The following is a 21,795-nucleotide window of genomic DNA, read 5'->3' as shown; positions in this document are numbered from 1 at the left end:
GGCCACTCTACCATAAAGGCCTGATTGGTGGAGTGCTGCATAGATGGTTGTCCTTCTGGAAGGTTCTCCCATCTCCACAGAGGAATTCTGGAGCTCTGTCAGAGAGACCATCGGGTTCTTGGTCACCTGGCTGACCAAGGCCCTTCTCTCCCGATTTGCTCAGTTTGACCGGGCGGACAGCTCTAGGAAGAGTCTTGGTGGTTCCAAACTTCTAACATTTAAGAATGATGGAGGCCACTGTGTTCTTGGGGACCTTCAATGCTGCAAAAATGTTTTGGTACCCTGTCTTGGAGATCAGCAGACAAATCCTTCGACCTCATGGTTTGGTTTTTGCTCTTACATGCACTGTCAACTGTGGGATCTCATATAGACAGGTGTGTTTCTTTCCAAATCATGTCCAATCAATGAAATTTACCACAGGTGGACTCCAACCAAATTGTAGAAACATCTCAAGGATGATCAATGTATCGTTACTTTACTTTCATTAATCTGATGACAGTTAATTAGATAAATAACAAACTATGTTTAATTGTTACCCAATTTTAAATTAATCATGTAATTAACTCATTAGGAATTTGGGGAACCACGAGAGCGGTTGTTTAAAGAGTTACCATCTCCCGAAATTAAACTCGAAAAGCCTTTACCTATCACATCCATAAAACAGTCAACGTATTAATCATTACCTATTGTCATTCTGAACAGTCGTAACCTCCTTGGATCTGCAAAAACTCCAGCCTTACTAATGATTCAGTACTACACAAATTGGTTTAATTATTTATTTACTAGCTAACTAAATAATAGCACAGGATAACATACACACTTAATACATTAGAAAAAGGTCCCTAGCAGACTGACACAACATATGGCGGCTTGTTACACAATGACATGGAGAGGGAGAGAGGAAAAATAGTCACATCGTTGAAACTATTCTTACAGTAATCATATACACACTAGATGGGCATGATTTCCCTCATTAAAATGCAAATCAATTTATAACATTTTTGACATGCGTTTTTCTGGATATTTTTGTTGTTATTCTGTCTCTCACTGTTCAAATAAACCTACCATTAAAATTATAGACTGATCCTTTCTTTGTCAGTGGGCAAACGCACAAAACCAGCAGGGGATCAAATACTTTTTTCCCCCACTGTATATTCTCAATCTCATCCAGTATGTCCCTCAGACGGTCAAAAGATAACAAAATCGATACATTATATACCTTCCCTTTACAATCGAATCCTCTGGTCATGTTTTATTAGTTGTAACTGAGGCTTGGGGTGACCACAGTCAATCTGCCCTGTAGTCAGCTGGTGTAGAGTAGCTGGGCAGAGTAGCTGGGCAAGATTTAGCACTTTCATCTGTCAGCTCTGATGTAATAAGGGCCGAGCACTCAGTTGCCCTTCTTTGAACCTTCTCTGGCATCCCTGGCCTTTTCACCGACTGCAACAACTACGGTGCCCAGTCATGCACACTGCATTTGTTATAGATGTGGTCCAGCCAACACATTGCATTGAACCACATCACACAACAACACATGTGCTCTCATTTGCCAATGTTTAGTCTATTGATTTGTTTGAGTCCATCCTGATTGTCTGTACTTCAATTCAGGCTAAATTACTCTATAGGTCATTAGGTTAAAGTACATTACATTTTGAATTTTGTCTCATCTTCAGATTGAGCTGCATGTGCATCTTGATGGCGCTCTCCGAGTGGAGACCATCCTAGACGTTGCCAAGTAAGTTTATAAACCTGTTGACTTCTTTGTATTTTGTTTAAATAGTGTGCTTTATAACAGGTTTTGCAAGTTCTCTTTAAACATTAACTGTCAATTACCTTTGGTAAAAGGGCTATTAGACTCAAGTGACATGGTTTATTACACATTGTTCTTTCAGTATCTGCGTTTGGAACATGGAGGCCTATTTATGGGGCTATTTTTTAACTCGCAATTTCCTTTAAGTCACTAATATAATTCATTGAAATTAACATTGAGCAGCTGTAGCTACCTATTGCTGGTTGTACTTTTAAAGTCCCCTGTTTCTGTATGTCTGTCCCAGGCGACGTGGGATCACCCTGCCTGCACGCACAGTGGAGGGCATGAAACAAATCTGTGTAATACACCAGCCTGCCACCCTCACAGAGTTCCTCGGCAAGTTCGCAGCGTACATGCACGTTATTGCGTAAGTACTCTGAACATAAAGATGGCTGAGATAATGAGATGCTGACTACTGCACTAATCCCTAATTTCATACTGTAATTATCACCGGGAGAACTTGTCTCAAGATGTCAAACTCAAAAGCAGTGGTGGAAAAAGTACCCAATTAGTCATACTTGAGAAAAAGTAACGATACCATAGTGGAAAATGACTCAAGCAAAAGTGAATGTTACCCAGTAAAATACTTATTGAGTACAAGTCTAAAAGTATTTGGTTTTAAATATACTTAAGTATCAAACGTAAATGTAATTGCTAAAATATACTTAAGTATCAATCATTTGAAATCCCTTATATTTAGCAAATCGGAAGGCACGATTTTCTTGTTTTAAAATGTATGGATAGCCAGAGGCCCAATCCTCACTGAGGATTGAGACATAATTTACAAAAAAATTATGTGTTTAGTAAGTCCGCCAGTATAGAGGCAGTAGGGATGACCAGGAATGTTCTCTTGATAATTGCATGAATTGGACCATTTTCCTGTCCTACTAAGCATTCAAAATGTAACGAGTACTTTAATAGTTTTCTTTAGGAATGTTGTAAAGTAAAAGTAATAAAAAAATAGTAAAGTACAGATACCCCCCCAAAAAAACTACTTAAGTAGTACTTTAAAGTGTTTTTACTTATACTTGACGTGTTACAGCACAAGATGCCGTCAAGGTGCTAAAGTACCAATTTGTGTCAAGTTCAGTTTACAGGAGGTTGTGCTCCACCAAGCTCTTTAATCAGCTTTATTAATGCAGATGGCTCTTAGATGGAGATGAAAGTTCAATCTGTAGAGAGCCATGTCAGGGAGATGACATGTACTGTTACCTCCCTGTTTTATTTCAACAAGAATCATAACTGCTGTACAGTGTGTTAGGAGGCAAAAGTTTAAATGTATTTGCATGACACGCAATGCATTCAACAAGCTTTTAAAGAACACGTGAGCACCTAATTTGTTAAATTACGGCTAAAATATGAAAGTGAGGGGAGCTTTGTATTGGGACTGTCATTTGTAATGATTGTGAATTGTGTGAGTTAAATAGCAGCCCTATTGAGGTACCTTCACTTTAAGACCAGCGCTTGATAGGTCTTCTTCCTGGTTAGTGAGTGAATGAAACGCAGACAGAGACAGTATTATGCAATGTTTCCTCTGGTGGCCAGACTAGGGGGTCAGTTAGTTGAAATGCAGATCATGCAGCACAGAGGAGCACGTCATGATGCCAGCAGGTGTTGCTTTGTCAACCAACTGAACTCAGACAGAGTCAAGGTTATGTATTCCATTCCCATTACAACACTACCTTATATTTAACCCAAAATCTACAGTACCAACATATTTCACATTTTGGCCCCCAGATGGTACTTTTGAAAAAAGCAACAATCCTAGTAAAAATCTAAACTCAAACCTCACCCACTACTCAGACTATATAGTGTTTTAAAGGGTAACAGTCGTGAAGAGGGCACGACAAAGCCTATTCCCCCTCAGGAGACTGAAAAGATTTGGCATGGGTCCTCAGATCCTCAAAAGGTTCTACAGCTGCACCATCGAGAGCATCCTGATTGGTTGCATCACTGCCTGGTATGGCAACTGCTCGGCCTCTGACCGCATGGCACTACAGAGGGTAGTGTGCATGGCCCAGTACATCACTGGGGCCAAGCTTCCTGCCATCCAGGACCTCTATATCAGGCGGTGTCAGAGGAAGGCCCTAAAACTTGTCATAGACTTCAGCCACCCTAGTCATAGACTGTTCTTTCTGCTACCGCATGGCAGGCGGTACCAGAGCGCCAAGTCGAGGTTCCAAAAGTGTTCTTAAAAGCTTCTACCCCCAAGCCATAAGACTCCTGAAGAGCTAATCAAAGAGCTACCCAGACCCCTCTTTTAAGCTGCTGCTACTCTCTGTTTATAATCTATACAGTCACTTTAACTTGACCTACATGTACATATTACCTCAATGAACCGGTGCCCCTGCACATTGACTCTGTACCGGTACCCCCTGTATATAGCCTTGCTTGTTATTTTACTGCTGTTTAATTATTTGTTACTTTTTTTAAAATTCCTTAACACTTATTTAAAAAAAACAACATCTTAACTTCTTAAAGTGTTGTTGGTTAAGGGCTTATAAAGTCCTGTCATTTACGGACTATTAAGCGCACCTGAATATAAGCCGCACCCACTGAATTTAAAAAATATATATTATTTTGAACATAAATAAGCCGCACGTCTATAAGCCGCAGGTGCCTATCGGTACATTGAAACAAATTAACTTTACACAGGCTTTAACGAAACACGGCTTGAAACAAAAAATAAAAAATTAGCAGTAAGCTTTAGTTGTATTTTTGCACTGAGTCAATTCCTCGCGCTGCTGTTTCCAACGTCTTATCATCGACTCATTAAGACCAAGCTCCCGTGCAGCAGCTCTATTTCCTTTTCCAACAGCCAGATCAATCGCCTTCAACTTGAAAGCTGCATCATATGCATTTCTCCGTGTCTTTGCCATGATGAGGGTGACAAAATGACTACCGTAATCAGAATGATGGGAAGTTTGAGAGCGCTCGATTTAATCTAAACAGTAAACAAAAATAGTTGTTTGACCTTAACCCGTTCGGCAATTTCATTGGTCTAATGAAAGCTTCATGCTGCCAAAAAACTGAGCACGTCACAGAATGTGTTTTTTTGGAAAAAAATAAATGAAAGCGGGAAAAATCCATATATTAGCCGCGTCATTGTTTAAGCCGCGAGGTTCAAAGCCTGGGAAAAAAGTTGCGGCTTATAGTCCGGAATTTACGGTAAGCATTTCACTGTAAGGTCTACACCTGTTGTATTCGGCGCATGTGACAAATAAAATGTGATTCGATTTTAACACGTGAAGTTTCTATTCTCTGCCAGACTAACCAACAACCTCCCACAACTATGAAAAGAAACAACAATGGTTTGTAGTCGTAGCCTCTAGCCAGGACAGAGCAGCTGCTAGCTAGCGGTTATGCTGAATAAAGCATTCTTTATCAAGTCCGACCCCCCCCCCCCCCCCCACACACACACACACACACACACACACACACACACACACACACACCAAAATGGGGAACTTGCTAGCTGCGTTTGGCTCATGCAGGATTTTTTTTGTGTGTAGATGGATGGATAAGCATGGGGGTGGGGGAACAACAATCATTCAGACCAGGCCAGTTTTCACTTCCAGTGTAAAAGCTGGAAGCAGTCTTTTTTCTAATCATGTGATGTGAAACAGAATCTCTGTTGTGAAGTCAAAAAGCAACAGAAAGGGAAACGATGCTAGGAACGTCTGAGTGAGTTTGCAGACATTTCCCACCACTCCAACATACCCATTTACTCCACAGGGACTTTTACAGAAATATAAATAGTAAAGCAAAGTACAGATACCCCAAAAAACTGAAGTACTTTAGACCACTGCTCAAAAGTGAGCGTTTGATTAATATCTTGATAAATGAGTGTTAGGGTGAGTTTGCTTTATACTGGTAGTGTTACAGCACAAGATGGCATCAAGGTGGTCCACGACTAATTTGTGTTCGTGTCAAGTTCAGTTTACAGGAGGTTGTGCTCCACCAAGCTCTTTAATCAGCTTTATAAATGCAGATGGCTCTTGGATGGAGATGAAAGTAAAATCTGTAGAGAGCCATGTCAGGGACATGTACTGTACTGGATGTACTGTTACCTCCCTGTTTTATTTCAACAAGTATCATAACTGCTGTACAGTGTGTTAGGAGGCAAGAGTTTAAATGTATTTGCATGACACGCAATGCATTCAACAAGCTTTTAAAGAACACGTGAGCACCTAATTTGTTAAATTACGGCTAAAATATGAAAGTGAGGGGGAGCTTTGTATTGGGACTGTCATTTGTAATGATTGTGAATTGTGTGAGTTAAATAGCAGCCCTATTGAGGTACCTTCACTTTAAGACCAGCGCTTGATAGGTCTTCTTCCTGGTTAGTGAGTGAATGAAACGCAGACAGAGACAGTATTATGCAATGTTTCCTCTGGTGGCCAGACTAGGGGGTCAGTTAGTTGAAATGCAGATCATGCAGCACAGAGGAGCACGTCATGATGCCAGCAGGTGTTTCTTTGTCAACCAACTGAACTCAGACAGAGTCAAGGTTATGTATTCCATTCCCATTACAACACTACCTTATATTTAACCCAAAATCTACAGTACCAACATTTTTCACATTTTGGCTCCCAGGTGGTACTTTTGAAAAAAGCAACAATCCTAGTAAAAATCTAAACTCAAACCTCACCCACTGCTCAGACTATATAGTGTTTTAAAGGGTAACGTGATGTTTGTATTCTCTGCCAGACTAACCAACAACCTCCCACAACTATGAAAAGAAACAATAATGGTTTGTAGTCGTGGCCTCTAGCCAGGACAGAGCAGCTGCTAGCTAGCGGTTATGCTGAATAAAGCATTCTTTATCAAGTCCTTCGCTTGAAAGCCTTGTTGTTGCGACCCCCTACACGACAACAACAAAATGGGGGAACTTGCTAGCTGCGTTTGGCTCATGCAGGATTTTTGTGTGTGTGTGTATGTGGACGGATAAGCATGGGGGTGGGGGACCAACAAGCATTCAGACCAATCATGGGATGTGAAACAGAATCTGTGTTGTGAAGTCAAAAAGCAACAGAAAGGGAAATGGCGCTAGAAACAGCTGTTTGAGTGAGTTTGCAGGCGTTTCCCACCACTCCAACATACCCATTACTCCACAGGGACGTTTACAGAAATGTGCACAACATAACGGAATGATATGCACTCAAAATCCAATGAAACTACTATTACAAATGACTATAATATTCTATTATCCCCTATTTCATTCTTCAAATACTGTACACAGGCTGATCTTATGTCCTTTATCGTCATTACAGGGATAATGATAATTACAAGGATAATGATAATTACAGGGATAATGATAGTCATTTTCTCCTCCTGACAGTCAGTCCTATTGGCAGTAGCAGTGAATTGCTCAGTGTAAGTTCAAGTGCAGTTCAGAGGTCACGTGGAGTGTTGGTTTAGCGGCTTGCTATGCTCTGACTCTGTGACAGTAATAGTCCTCCTGCTGTGGTGTGCTGAGGATGTACGATCAGATCACCCTTCTGCCATTCAGAGAAACACTACTACCCTGTACTAACCATGCAGGCAAAGAGGGAAAAGACGCAAAGAATAGTTGGCTGTTCCTAGAACATTTCCTTTGTTTTATGTGTGTCCTAAATCAAGTTGTTTTAAAAATGTATTTGTATCTGGATGAGCATATTTTGAGGAAATCCCCCCCCCAAAATGTAGGGCCTTTGTTGCTGACTAATAATTTGCATTACCTGCCATAGCTGAGTAAATATTCATGTTGTTTCTCTTGGTCTTCCACTGATTTTGTATTACCTTTCCAGTGGCGACAGAGAGGCGATCAAGAGGATAGCTCGTGAGTTTGTGGAGGACAAAGCCAAAGAAGGGGTCATCTACGTTGAAGTCAGATACAGCCCACACTTGCTGGCTAACACTGACGTGGAACCCATTCCATGGAACCAAAAAGAGTAAGTGGATGATATTTATATTTTTCTGAGTTGGTAAGGTAGCTGACAGAAAAGTGTGAATTTGAAACATACGGCATTAGTGATTGTCACACTTTTTAATATATGGACATGTGCAATACAGTACTTCTTTGAGTTCCTTGTGCTCTCCAATGGCATAGTTTTGTATTGTTCATATCATTTGTAGGTATCTGTTCTTGTTCTTAGAGCTCAAAACGTATAACATTAAACATAGAGAGAATTCTTGAATGCATTTCTGTCTTGATTTCACTCTCTCTTCTCCCAGAGGTGACCTGAGCCCAGATGAGGTGGTTCACTTGGTGAACCAGGGACTGGCCGAGGGAGAGGCGGCGTACAAAATCAAAGCCAGGTCCATTCTGTGCTGCATGCGCCACATGCCAAGTAATGCCCTCACTGTCCTGTTCATGCTCCTGTCCTGTCTGTCTGGCACAACTCATCCCCCTCCTTATTGTCTGTAGTTATGTCTGTGATCCTTAGCACACTGTAGAAGGTTGCAAGCCAAAAATCTCACATTTTTAAAAACACTCCCCACACTTCCTGTTGTGGTCATTTTCTGACCGTGTCTCGTTTCACTCCATCCCCACTCAATTGTGTTGCTCTATACTTGACGATGGTGTGATACTGTGCACATTACTGATTTTTCTCCTTAGCTAATATTACCATTTGCTGACCCAACACAGACAGTTAAAAGGGGCTCTTGTTTGTGTATTGTGTCACTGAATGAACAATTGCAAGTCTCATCTCCTATGTTACAGTAAAGAATAGAGCTGGCATTATCTCTCATACAAGAGATCCCCTTTCAGGGTTTCCCAAACTCGGTCCTCGGGACCCCAAGGGGTGCCCGTTTTGGCCCTGACACGACACAGCTGACTCAAAAGATCAAAGCTTGCTGATTTTAGTTTATTATTTGAATTGGCTGTGTAGTGTCAGGGCCAAAACCAAAACGTGCACCACTTGGGGTCCAGAGGACCGAGTTTGGGAAACGCTGCGATTTGGATTGATGTAAGTTTCTGACTTACCAGAGTGTAGTATCTGTTTCTGTAATTACATGTAACAAAATGTCAGTGGCTGTTTTAAGCAGACATTCCAGTGAACGGTGCTCTGTAGTCCGTCTTGGGATTTTGATTCCGCTTTTAAGTTTTTAACTGGAAAACTTGACCTTTTCAACTATTGCTTTTACTGAGATGCTTGGCATGATACACAAATGTCTCTCATTCATGGACTGCAGCAGACCATTTAGATAACCATTAGGTCATAAATCTAGCATGAAAACATTTCAGAGACATCCCCACAAATCAAACATTGTGCATTTTTTTTTAAAATGAAATCTGTTTGACCTTACTGGGTTGCTACTGCTAATAAACGTGTGTTGCGTTGCACAGGCTGGTCCATGGACGTGGTGGAGTTGTGTAAGAAGTATAAGAAGAGCGGAGTGGTGGCTATTGATCTGGCAGGAGACGAGTCACTCAACTGTGAGGCCTTCCCAGGACACAGGATGGCCTATGAGGTAACTGCCTAACGTTGAACCCCTCACATCCAATTCATACTGTATGTGCTCTAGTCAACTGTTTCATCATTGTCATGTAAGCATGCATGGTTAACGGCAATGCTTAAGGACTAGAGTTGTCTTTAGCACATAGTATGCAGGATATGAGGCTAACCACTGTCCTACTATCATGCAGCATACCATGCTAAGTTTTAGGGCTTATAGGTGAGAGATCAAACTCCAACTTGCTCAAAACTTAAAGGAGTGGGAGCATAGAGCAAAGGTGTGCTGAAAACACTAAACATTCTTCACATTTGACACTGTTGGCCCGTTGCAGAACCGCAAACGTTTTAAGTCCAGCAATTGGTTGATTTATTTTCTATCGGGCCAATTATTTATCATTAAATAATGAATGGATTTACTCTGTAGTAGAACCCATGGAGACTTGAAGGTCACTTTAGAAACACATTTGATGGAGAGATCCTTCTTGTGAGCCATTTCTTGAACCAAAGAACTTTCTTAAGAATAATAAAAGACTTCAGCAATAAAACTATTCGTGCTGTGGTTAAGTAGACCAACTTTAGAAATACTATAAATTGGTAATAAATGTAGTAATAACAAGCTGACCAAAAGTTGGCATACGTCATTTCAACAAGCATTTAGTTCGTACTGCTTACATGGATCTATTTTCCATGTTTATGGTGGTTTGTGGTGAATATAAATACAAGACCGTTAAATCATTCCCTCAGGACAATATCTAGGAACACTGTGGTGAGGCTGGAGTGATACATTTGGATATGCCAGGGCAAAATACTAGGGGCTGGTATCTGAGCCAGATTAAGCCTAGTCCTTGATTAAATGGCACTTTCAATGGAAAATCTCCATTGAATATAAGCATGCCTTTTAGACCAGGACTAGGCTCAATCTGGGCAACTGGCCTTAAGAGAGTATTAAAAGAGAGCACTGCACTAATACAGACTGTTAACATAACTGAACAAGCTCTAGATAGATATTTATTTATTATTATTTATTTTTTTTAGAAGCGATGCTGGGTTTTGTCAAAATCATCCATTTCTCAAATGTTGTTGGTGAGATGTAGTCCTTTTCAGTCTAGCCATTGGCAAAAAAATAACTCCCTACTCGTGACAGCAGCACAAGCTCTTGGAATCTCTGAGGTCTAAGAATAATGTTGTAACTGTAGGTCTTCCATGTATAATTACATAGTTTCAAGACAATGAAAAGTATTTGTCGGAACGAACTGCATTGCTAATGTAAAACCCAAATAGTTCTCTGGTTAACTTGGTGTTGATGCTTTTCATGATTGACCTTGTTGACAGGAAGCAGCGAGATGTGGGATCCACAGAACAGTCCATGCAGGAGAGGTGGGCCCTGCCTCTGTGGTGAAAGAGGTGAGCTTTCCTTTCCTCTATAGTCTTTGGGGAACACTAAATATGTCGATTGTAAATGATATGTCTAATGGCAGTTCAGCTTGACCGAAGAATTCCTCTACTACTCAACACACAGCAGCGTTATTATGTTATAAGTGATTGCATTGTGAAAACGTATACCCTCCCCTTTTATAACAACTTAAATATGTATTTCAGATAGAAACAACTCAGTACACACAGCAAACTATCCAATTTCATGTCTCCCGGAAATTATTCGCTAGCCTATGACTTCCTTTCTATGGAAGCCATCTCTTTAAAATGTTGCAACCAAAGGCAGCATATTACCAGGCATAGGGTGAACTCATTTGAATTCAATCGCTTTTTGACAGCACCCCTTTTGATTTGAACGAAGCCTTCCATACATATTTGCCCATTGTAGACGTGCTCAGAAAGTTACTTTTTTTTCTTAAAGGGTTACTTTGGAATTTTGTCAATGAGGCCCTTTTTCTACTTCCCCAGAGTCAGATGATTTTGTGGATACCATTTTTATGTCTCTGTGTCCAGAATGAAGGAAGTTGGAGGTAGTTTTGCAAGGCAATGCTAACTAACATTAGCGCAATGATTGGAAGTCTATGGGTATTTAAAAGCTTAGAAACAGGGTGGTAACTTTTTTACAAGTATTATTTATTTATTTTTATAAAAATGTGACCCGTTTCAATAAGCTAGGCTTATGTTGCACGTCACTACTGCACAGGAGAGACATTTGAAGTTTATTTATTTGATCAAAATTAGTTTTTTGGGGGCAGAAATGCCTTGTGGGACATGTTAACTTTCATGTGCCTTAATAACAAACTTGTATGCAATCTGTAAATACAAATACAATTGTAAAATTATGAGCCTAGTTGGTTTAGCCACGGAAAAATACAGGAACCTTCCGTCTAGCCATGATTGTTCGAAATAATGGATGTGCTGGACTTGTCGAAGTTCGGATTGGTCTGCCCTGTAGCCCTGTAGCATGCTTCTGTCTATAACATGAGCTGCTCAGTAAACAATTAATGAACATGCACCTGTGGAACGGTCGTTAAGACACTAACAGCTTACAGACGGTAGGCAATTAAGGTCACAGTTATGAAAACTTAGGACACTAAAGAGGCTCTGGAAAAACACCAAAAGAAAGATGCCCAGGGTCCCTGCTCATCTGCGTGAACGTGCCTTAGGCATGCTGCAAGGAGGCATGAGGACTGCAGATGTGGCCAGGGCAATAAATTGCAATGTCCGTACTGTGAGACGCCAAAGACAGTGCTACAGGGAGACAGGACGGACAGCTGATCGTCCTCGCAGTGGCAGACCACGTGTAATAACACCTGCACAGGATCGGTACATCCGAACATCACACCTGTGTAACAGGTACAGGATGGCAACAACAACTGCCCGAGTTACACTAGGAATGCACAATCCCTCCATCAGTGCTCAGACTGTCCGCAATAGGCTGAGAGAAACTGGACTGAGGGCGTGTAGGCCTGTTGTAAGGCAGGTCCTCACCAGACATCACCGGCAACAACGTCGCCTATGGGCACAAACCCACCGTTGCTGGACCAGACAGGACTGGCAAAAAGTGCTCTTCACTGACGAGTCGCGGTTTTGTCTCACCAGGGGTTATGTCGGAGTCGCGTTTATCGTCGAAGGAAGAAGCATTAAGAATTGCAAAGTCCCTCTTTGCCATGCAAATGAAATGAATCCCCCAAAAAACATTTCCACTGCATTTTAGCCTTCCCACAAAGGGACCAGCTGACATCATGTCAGTGATTCTCTCGTTAACACAGGTGTGAGTGTTGACGAGGACAAGGCTGGAGATCACTCTGTCATGCTGATTGAGTTCGAATAACAGACTGGAAGCTTCAAAAGGAGGGTGGTGCTTGGAATCATTGTTCTTCCTCTGTCAACCATGGTTAACTACAAGGAAACACATGCCGTCATCATTGCTTTGTACAAAAAGGGCTTCACAGGCAAGGATATTGCTGCCAGTAAGATTGCACCTAAATCAACAATTTTATAGGATCATCAAGAACTTCAAGGAGAGCGGTTCAATTGTTGTGAAGAAGGCTTCAGGGTACCCAAGAAAGTCCAGCAAGCGCCAGGTCCGTCTCCTAAAGTTGATTCAGCTGCGGGATCGGGGCACCACCAGTACAGAGCTTGCTCTGGAATGGCAGCAGGCATGTGTGAGTGCATCTGCACGCACAGTGAGGCGAAGACTTTTGGAGGATGGCCTGGTGTCAAGAAGGCAGCAAAGAAGCCACCTCTCTCCAGGAAAAACATCAGGGACAGACTGATATTCTGCAAAATGTACAGGGATTGGACTGCTGAGAACTGGAGTAAAGTCATTTTCTCTCAATCCCCTTTCCGATTGTTTGGGGCATCCGGGAAAAAAAGCTTGTCCGGAGAAGACGAGGTGAGTGCTACCATCAGTCCTGTGTCATGCCAACAGTAAAGCATCCTGAGACCATTCATGTGTGGGGTTGCTTCTCAGCCAAGGGAGTGGGCTCACTCACAATTTTGCCTAAGAACACAGCCATGAATAAAGAATGGTACCAACACATCCTCCGAGAGCAACTCCCAACCATCCAGGAACAGTTTGGTGACGAACAATGCCTTTTCCAGCATGATGGAGCACCTTGCCATAAGGCAAAAGTGATAACTAAGTGGCTCAGGGAACAAAACATCGATATTTTGGGTCCATGGCCAGGAAACTCCCCAGACCATAATCCCATTGAGAATTTATGGTCAATCCTCAAGAGGCGGGTGGACAAACAAAAACCCACAAATTCTGTCAAACTCCAAGCATTGATTATGCAAGAATGGGCTGCCATCATTCAGGATGTGGCCCAGAAGTTAATTGACAGCATGCCAGGGCGGATTGCAGAGGTCTTGAAAAAGAAGGGTCAACACTGCAAATATTGACTCTTTGCATCAACTTCATGTAATTGTCAATAAAAGCCTTTGACACTTATGAAATGCTTGTAATTATATTTCAGTATTCCATAGTAACATCTGACAAAAATATCTAAAGACACTGAAGTGGCAAATTTTGTGGAAATTAATATTTGTGTCATTCTCAAAACCTTTGGCCACAACTGTACATCTGGTACACACAGATTTGGATGCTCACTTTCTTTTGATCATAACCAGTTCCCACCGGTTTGGATGCCAACGTTAATTGGTCAAAACTAGTTCATACTGATCCTAGTCATCATCCGATACACACAGGTTTGGATGTTAACGTCAGAACTCCATTTTCTAAAAAATAAAATTTGTTTCCAAGAAATGTCAGTCTCACCCTATTTATCTGTCTCTGTTCGGAACACCGTAACCACCTGCCTGACACCCTCCTTCAGATCCTAGGCAGACCCTTGCACGGTTAAAACCAGGTCCTCAGGAGCAGTCCGCAGATGGAGTTTGATGTCCCATCTGGGTTGCCAAATATTGTGGAATATTCTAATCAAGTGAGAGAGACTTTGTCATTTCTTCAAACAATCATCTTTATTCAATATTGATTTAATTATTGCCATAATGAAACCGTGGACTCAACAGCCTTGAATTAATAACTTCACCATGCTCAAAGGTATATTCAATGTCTGCTTATTTTTTACCCATCTACCAATAGGTGTCCTTCTTTGTAAGGCATTGGAAATCCTCCCTGGTCTTTGTAGTTGAATCTGTTTTAAATGCAATTCTCATCTGAGGGACCTTACAGATAATTGTGTGTGGGGTACAGAGATTAGTTAGTCATTCAAAAATCATGTTAAACACTTGTCATGATGTTGGCCTGTGGGTAAGGTTTATGACCCTCCATAAATACCTTTCTGAAGGACTCTTGAAAAGCCTTTGTTAAACATAGAGAGTCGGAGAACATCAAATGTTGGGGGGAAAGGAACCATATTTCGGTAATCCAACCAGTTGAAAATATGCGTTGGTACTTAATGAATATGTCAGTTCGGTTGTCATCTGAGACATTCTTATTAATGATAGGATGACAAACTGTATCGTGGAAAGTCTACACATTATAGTTATCAGATTCACATGGAATTGTTGTGCAATTTAAATGTTTAAATATGAAACAATTTGAAAAGATTAAATGGAATTTTAGCTTCCAAATGAGAGAATTGGGTTTTCATAAGGTTAGAGCTCTGCTCACATGGGCCCGCCCATGTGAAGAGACATTGGTTATAACCAATGAAACACGCCCTTCTCTCCCCTCCTATATATAGCCCTTTTAGAAAATATAACTTTCTGTTCTGAGTACGCGAGGCCTGCAGCCTCACGTTAAAAGGATTCAGATAATAAGCTGTTCCGGGTACATTAGGGCGACGGTCCGATGTCAGAAGGATTCAGATAATAAGCTGTTCCGAGGACGTGAGGATGACGGTTCCACATTAAAAGGACTAACATGTCAACTACAGAACTAAGCCAATCTCAGCGTGAGCTTTGGTTGTGAATGGTATGAACTTTGAACTCTTATTCACTACAGAAGTGATACCTCCTAGCCGTTGAGTTAGCAGCGGCCGCTGTAAACGTGGGCTAGGAAAGGACGGACGATGGACCCAGTCTAACACACAACGACGATACTACAACGTATCCAATTTACCACCAGAGACATTCTTCCGAGGACAGGAAGATCTCTGTTGGGCAACACGGCCAGCATCTACGACCAACCTACCAAAGTGCAGCTCAGAGTAAATATTTATTGCATTTTCCTTTTCCAAATGGGCGGTAATTTAGAATGCATAAGATACTGTATTTACGATAGCATAGCTTCTCCCTTTGTTCCTCAGTCTTCCCGCTCTTTCACTCAAACCCAACCCCCTTTCCTTTGTGTAACCAGCCGTCATGTTGGCTCCGTCCACCAGGGCCGTTTTCTGTATGACATAATTTGCATTCTGTGTATATGTAATTCTGTGTGATTTATTTCGTAAATAAATAATTCATCCAAAGTTTGTATTGCTGATTCAACTTGTTAGCCAGGTTTCGTGAAGATAACCAAGACTTTACAACTTTCAGATGAGACTGAAATAAGGTGGCGATTTAATATTGACTGCTATTGATGTAAAATATTACTAGGTCTTTAAGAGTTTATTCAGAAGATAACAGCTCTATAAACACTCTTTCGTGGTGCCCTGACTTTCTAGTTAATTACATTTACATGATTAGCTTAATTACAGAGAAAGGATTTTATAGAATAGCATGTCATATCACTTAATCCGGCATAGCCAAAGACACGACACAGTATTATTGCACACAGTGCGTCCATGCAAATTTTTTCTCCTGAACTTATAGGCTTGTCATAACAAAGGGGTTGAATACTTATTGACTCAAGACATTTCATTTTAAATACATTTGTAAAAAAAATGTAAAACAATTTCACTTTGACATTATTGGGTTTTGTGTGTAGGTCAATGACAAAACAAAATCACAATTTAATGAATTTTAAATTTAGGCTGTAACACAACAAAACGTGGAGCAAGTCAAGGGGTTTGAATCCTTTCTGAAGGCACTGTATCAAACTCAACCATTTATATTTTCCAGTGATGAAGACATGGATGTCTCATAGTATGGTGGGGTATGCAAAATGGGTCAACTTTAAGCACCTCTGTTTTGAAATTCAGGTCCAAAAAGTAACTTTCTGACCACTTCTTCCATGGGCAAACATGTATGGACGGTTTTGTTTAAATCAAAAGGGATGCTGTCAAAAAGTGATTGAATTCATATGGATTTAACCAATAGCCAGTAGTTCTGTTAACGTGTAAATGAAAATATTTTTACCTTAACCTTTGTGCATAGCTGCGGGAAGTAGGGGTGCTGAGGGTTCTGCAGAACCCATTGATAAATCACAATGAAAAAATAAATATAGAAAAAGAATTATAGAAAAAAAAAAGAATAATCACAATTTGGGCACTAGGTCTTTATTACTCCGGTATGGGCGGAGAAAAATATACTTGAGAGCAGAGCGGGGAGAAAAATACCCCTCCCCAGCCCAAAACATATTTAACATGATTATTCTGCCATGCCTTTGTACTACTTGGTGACCCATATCTGATGTCCTTTTCAGGCTGTGGAGGTCCTGAAAGCAGAGAGAATAGGACATGGATACAACACACTGAAGGATCAAGTGTTGTACAAACAGCTCCTGGAGCAGAACATGCATTTTGAGGTAAGAATGTGCGCGTTAATTTTCACCTGTAATGAAAGTTACATTGAGCTTTGTAGACACAGTATATTACATGATGTATCACTCACTATACCTCATAAAACAAGCCAAATACACTGTGTACAAAACATTAGAAACACCTTCCTAATATTGAGTTGCACCCCCTTTTGCCGTCAGAACAGCCTCAATTCATCGGGGCATGGACTCTACAAGGTGTTGAAAGTGTTACGTAGGTATGCTGGCCCATGTTGACTCTGATGCTTCCCACAGTTGTCAAGATGTCCTTTGGGTGGTGGACCATTGTTGATACACACGGGACTCTGTTGAGCGTGACAAACCCAGCAGTGTTGCAGTTCTTGACACTCAAACCGGTGCGCCTGACACTTACTACCATACCCCGTTCAAAGGCACTTAAATCTTTTGTCTTGCCCATTCACCCTCTGAATGGCACACATGCACAATCCATGTCTCAATTTTCTCAAGGCTTAAAATTCCTTCTTTAAACTGTCTCATCTACACTGATTGAAGTGGATTAACAAGTGACATCAATACGGGATCGTAGCTTTCACCTGGATTCACTTGCTCAGTCTGTTATGGAAAGAGCAGTCATGTTCCTAATGTTTTGTACACTCTGTGTATGTCCTACCATGTAGGCCTGTATGGCAGCTAGTGCACAGGGACCTCTGGTGGTCACGGAGAAACATCACACAGACTAGTCTCATCCGCTAGCCGTACATTTGACTACGTCCCGATTCACCACTCCTTATTTTGAAGTGTGCACTTCTACACTTTCTGGCACGGATTTAACAATGGGGGAAACTTACACCAATCGTATTTTTTCATTTTTTTTTTAAACCAATGAGTGGGAATGTGCAAGGGCACACTTCTGGAAAAGGTTGGAGACTATAGGTACATGAAGGAATGCTGTGTGATTTCAGGTGTGTCCCATATCCAGCAAACTGACTGGAGCCTGTCATCCAGACTTCACCGAGCATCCTGTCATCACGTAAACTCTTTCACTCCCTATATTATTTGAATGATACTCCTTTGGATCAAGTTTTCACCAATTCATGAAGATCGCAGTACAGGCTCAGCTTGTTTCATTTTCGATAAGGTTTACTTCATCGCCTCGGAATTGTGTGTGTGTGTGTGTGTGTGTGTGTGTGTGTGTGTGTGTAGATTCCGGAAGGATAAGGCCAACTACTCCCTGAACACAGATGACCCTTTGATTTTCAACTCCACCCTGCACTTAGACTACATCACTGCCAAGGATTACATGGGCTTCACTGAAGAGGAATTCAAGAGACTGGTACAAAGCATATTTTAACTCTTATTCCAATTTGGCATTATGGTTTAATACCGTGAAATACTATCTACCACTGTTGATAATACCATGTATGTAAAATACTGCAGTATATTCACCTTTTGGATGGTTGAATGTTTCTCTCTCACTCACCTTGTTTTCCAGAACATAAACTCGGCTAACTCCAGCTTCTTGCCTGAGCGGGAGAAGAAGGATCTTGTTAACAAGTTGTATGAAGCCTATGGGATGGTGGAGAACACTGTCTTTTTAAATGAAGCGCTGATCAAATCCGCTTAAATGGCAACACAACAAACCAGGAACCAACCACTTTAAACCCTTACTTCCCCACTGGCCACTCTGAAATGTCTATGCTCCTATGTGTACATACATTGAACCAGCAATATGTTATTGTACTGCTGTACATAGCTTAAACGCTCTCATTGCAATTGCAACTGTGGATCCCACTGATAAAGCAGTTGTTTAGCCTACTGTGGAATTGGTGCAGAAATATAAAGATGGTCTTAAATGCTTTATTTCCAGCTGATGGTAAAAAGTACAATCTGTTTGGTCTTGCTCAAAGTGAAACAGCCAGTTATAACATACCTTGTCTCATCAAACAACAAGCACTTTATATGCCTCAGTCAATTCTCAAAGTACTTTTTGCATCCGGTATATATCATTCATTGAATGTAATAGATGTGTACTATCCATTTATGCTTAAAGGTAAGTACTTTTCATCTACTGGTGGTAAAGGAAAGCTATTGTGTACTATATATCAGTTGTGCCTAGGTCAAGTGAGATAGGTCTATAGACCGTTCGAATCACCCTGCCCACAACTTCATTTAAAAAATGTGGGGATGCATCAGGTTTACCAGCTCTATACCAAATTGTTTCTAAACAGTTATTGTTACAGTTCGCTACCTAGTGGTCAACTATATCTACTAAAGTGGTCTTACAGTTTTAAGAATAACTTGTGTAAGATGTTTTTTCTCAGATTTTATAGCATAACACATTTTATATATTTTTGCATTTTACTAATTTGAAGGTAATTCAATGTATTAAACATCTCTTCTGTGGAGGACAATGACGTTAAAATACGAGCAATGTCTGCAATGAAACACTTTTGCATCAAATGGTCTTCTCATTCTTGAAACGTATCAGAATAAAACTACAACATGGACATCACCTCACTATACACAATGTAGTTCAAATGTAAAACCACATTTCATGGCAACCTCCGTATTGAATCTCTTACTGGAAAAGCACACATATGGAGAATCAGCAGGACCCAGGCACTTGGAGAGCTTCCTAATGAGTAACACTTCACTAAAATGTGCTTCTTCTCCTTTATCGAATAAAGACTTACTGTAAATGGAAGTTCAGGTGCTCCTTCCTGTTGGCCAAAATGTAAACATTGGCTTCCTGTGACCATTCCAATGCACACAAAGCTGTTTATGGTCATAATTATAAGTGCAAATATGAAACTTCCACCAGTCATGCGTTTCTTTGAGGGGGCTAACGCCATTGTTTAAAAAAAAACATTGAGTGGAACCCCCTAAATATACACAAAAAAATATAAACGCAACATGTAAAGTGCTGTTCCCATGTTTCATGAGCTGATATAAAACAACCCAGAAATGTTCCATAATTACAAAAATCCCCCCTCATTCTGTGCACAAATGTGTTTACATCCCTCTTGCTGAGCCTTTTTCCTTTGCCAAGATAATCCCTCCACCTGACAGGTGTGGCATATCAAGAAGCTAATTAAACGGCATGCTCATAACACAGGTGCACCTTGTGCTGGGGACAATAAAAGGCCACTCAAATTTAGTTTTCACGTTTTAAGGGAGCGTGCAATTGGAATGCTGACTGCAGGAATGTCCACCAGAGCTGTTGCAAGATAATTGAATTTCCATTTCCCTTCGATAAACTGCCCCGAACGTTGTTTTAGAGAACTTGGCAGTACGTCCAACCAGCCTCACAAAATCAGACAAAGTGTATGGCGTTGTGTGGGCAAGTAGTTTGCTAATGTCAACATTGTGAGCAGAGTGCCCCATGGTGGCGGTGGGGTTATGGGCAGGCATAAGCGACAGACAATGAACACCATTGCATTTTATCAATAGCCATGCACAGAGATACCGTGATGAGATCCTGGGGCCCATTGTTGTACAATTCATTCACTGCCATCACCTCATGTTTAAGCATGATAATGTACTGCCCCATGTCGCAAGGATCTGTACACATTTCCTGGAAACTGAAAATGTCCCAGTTTTTACATGGCCTGCATACTCCCCAGACATTTCACCCATAGGGCATGTTTGGGATGCTGTGGATCGACATTTACGACAGCATGTTCCCTCCAATATCAAGCAACTTTGCACAGCCATTGAAGAGTGGGGCAACATTCCACAGGCCACAATCTACAGCCTGATCAACTCTATGTGAAGGAAATGTGTTGCGCTGCATGAGGAAAATGGTGGTCACACCTGATACTGACTGGTTTTCTGATCCACGCCCCTACCATTAAAAAAAAAAAAAGCTATCTGTCACAAACAAATGCATTTCTGTATTCCCAGTCATGTGACATCCATAGATTAGGGCCTAATTGACTGATTTCCTTACATGAACTGTAACACATTAAAGTCTTCAATTGTTGCGTTTTATATATTTGTTCAGTTATAATTAGCATAATACAAGTCCCCATAAAAATCTATCAATTTAAGAGAGATGTGGAGACCCCTTCAAATTAGTGGATTCGACTATTTCAGCCACACGAGTTGCTGACAGATGTATAAAATCGAGCACACAGCCATGCAATCTCCATGGTCAAACATTGGCAGTAGAATGGCCTTACTGAAGAGCTCAGTGACTTTCAACGTGGCACTGTCATAGGATGCCACCTTTCCATCAAGTCAGTTTGTCAAATTTCTGCCCTGCTAGTGTTGTTGTTGTGAAGTGAATCGTCTAGGAGAACCAACGGTTCAGCCAGAAGTGGTAGGCCACACAAGCTCACAGATCGGAACTGCCGAGTGCTGAAGCACTTAGCATGTAAAAATCATCTGTCCTCAGTTGCAACACTTACTACGGAGTTCCAAACTGCCGCTGGAAGCAATGTCAGCACAATAACTTTTCGTTGGGAGCTCCATGGCCGAGCAGCCGCACCCAAGCCTAAGATCCCCATGCGCAATGCCAAACATCGGCTGCAGTGGTGTAAAGCTTGCCGCCATTGGACTCTGGAGCAGTAGGAAACGCATTCTCGGGAGTGATGAATCACGCTTCACCATTTGTCTGATGGAGGAATCTGGGTTTGGAGGATGCCAGGAGAACGCTACCTGCTCCAATGCATATTGCCAACTGTAAAGTTAGGTGTAGGAGGAATAATGGCCTGGGGCTTTTTCATGGTTCAAGCTAGGCCCCTTAGTTCCCATGAAGGGAAATCTTAACGCTACAGCATTCTGTGGTAAAAGTTTGGGGATGGTAATTTCCTGTTTCAGCATGACAATGCCCCCGTGCACAATGCGAGGTTCTTACAGAAATGGTTTGTCGAGATCGGTGTGGAAGAACTTGACTGGCCTGCAAAGAGGCCTGACCTCAACCCCATCGAACACCTTTGGGATGAATTGGAATGCCGACTGCAAGCCAGGCCTAATCGCCC

The 21,795-nt window shown here is 41.3% G+C and overlaps 1 protein-coding gene across 1 annotated transcript in view; it reads left to right on the top strand.

Moving 5' to 3' along the window:
* LOC115167917 (adenosine deaminase) overlaps nt 1-19,511 on the top strand; it is a 44,625-nt gene extending 25,114 nt beyond the window's left edge. The window contains exons 2-11 of the mRNA XM_029722660.1: nt 1,674-1,735; nt 2,055-2,177; nt 7,600-7,743; nt 8,027-8,142; nt 9,144-9,268; nt 10,585-10,656; nt 16,739-16,840; nt 17,776-17,843; nt 18,017-18,146; nt 18,306-19,511. Of these exons, the coding sequence (XP_029578520.1) occupies nt 1,674-1,735; nt 2,055-2,177; nt 7,600-7,743; nt 8,027-8,142; nt 9,144-9,268; nt 10,585-10,656; nt 16,739-16,840; nt 17,776-17,843; nt 18,017-18,146; nt 18,306-18,437 (1,074 nt within the window). The 3' untranslated portion in view covers nt 18,438-19,511. The remainder of the gene's footprint in view (nt 1-1,673; nt 1,736-2,054; nt 2,178-7,599; nt 7,744-8,026; nt 8,143-9,143; nt 9,269-10,584; nt 10,657-16,738; nt 16,841-17,775; nt 17,844-18,016; nt 18,147-18,305) is intronic.
* Nucleotides 19,512-21,795: the final 2,284 nt, after the last annotated feature.

This window comes from Salmo trutta, chromosome 30 (assembly GCF_901001165.1).
Source record: "Salmo trutta chromosome 30, fSalTru1.1, whole genome shotgun sequence".
Taxonomy (NCBI): Eukaryota; Metazoa; Chordata; class Actinopteri; order Salmoniformes; family Salmonidae; genus Salmo; species Salmo trutta.
This window is presented reverse-complemented; position numbering and strand designations above follow the sequence as displayed.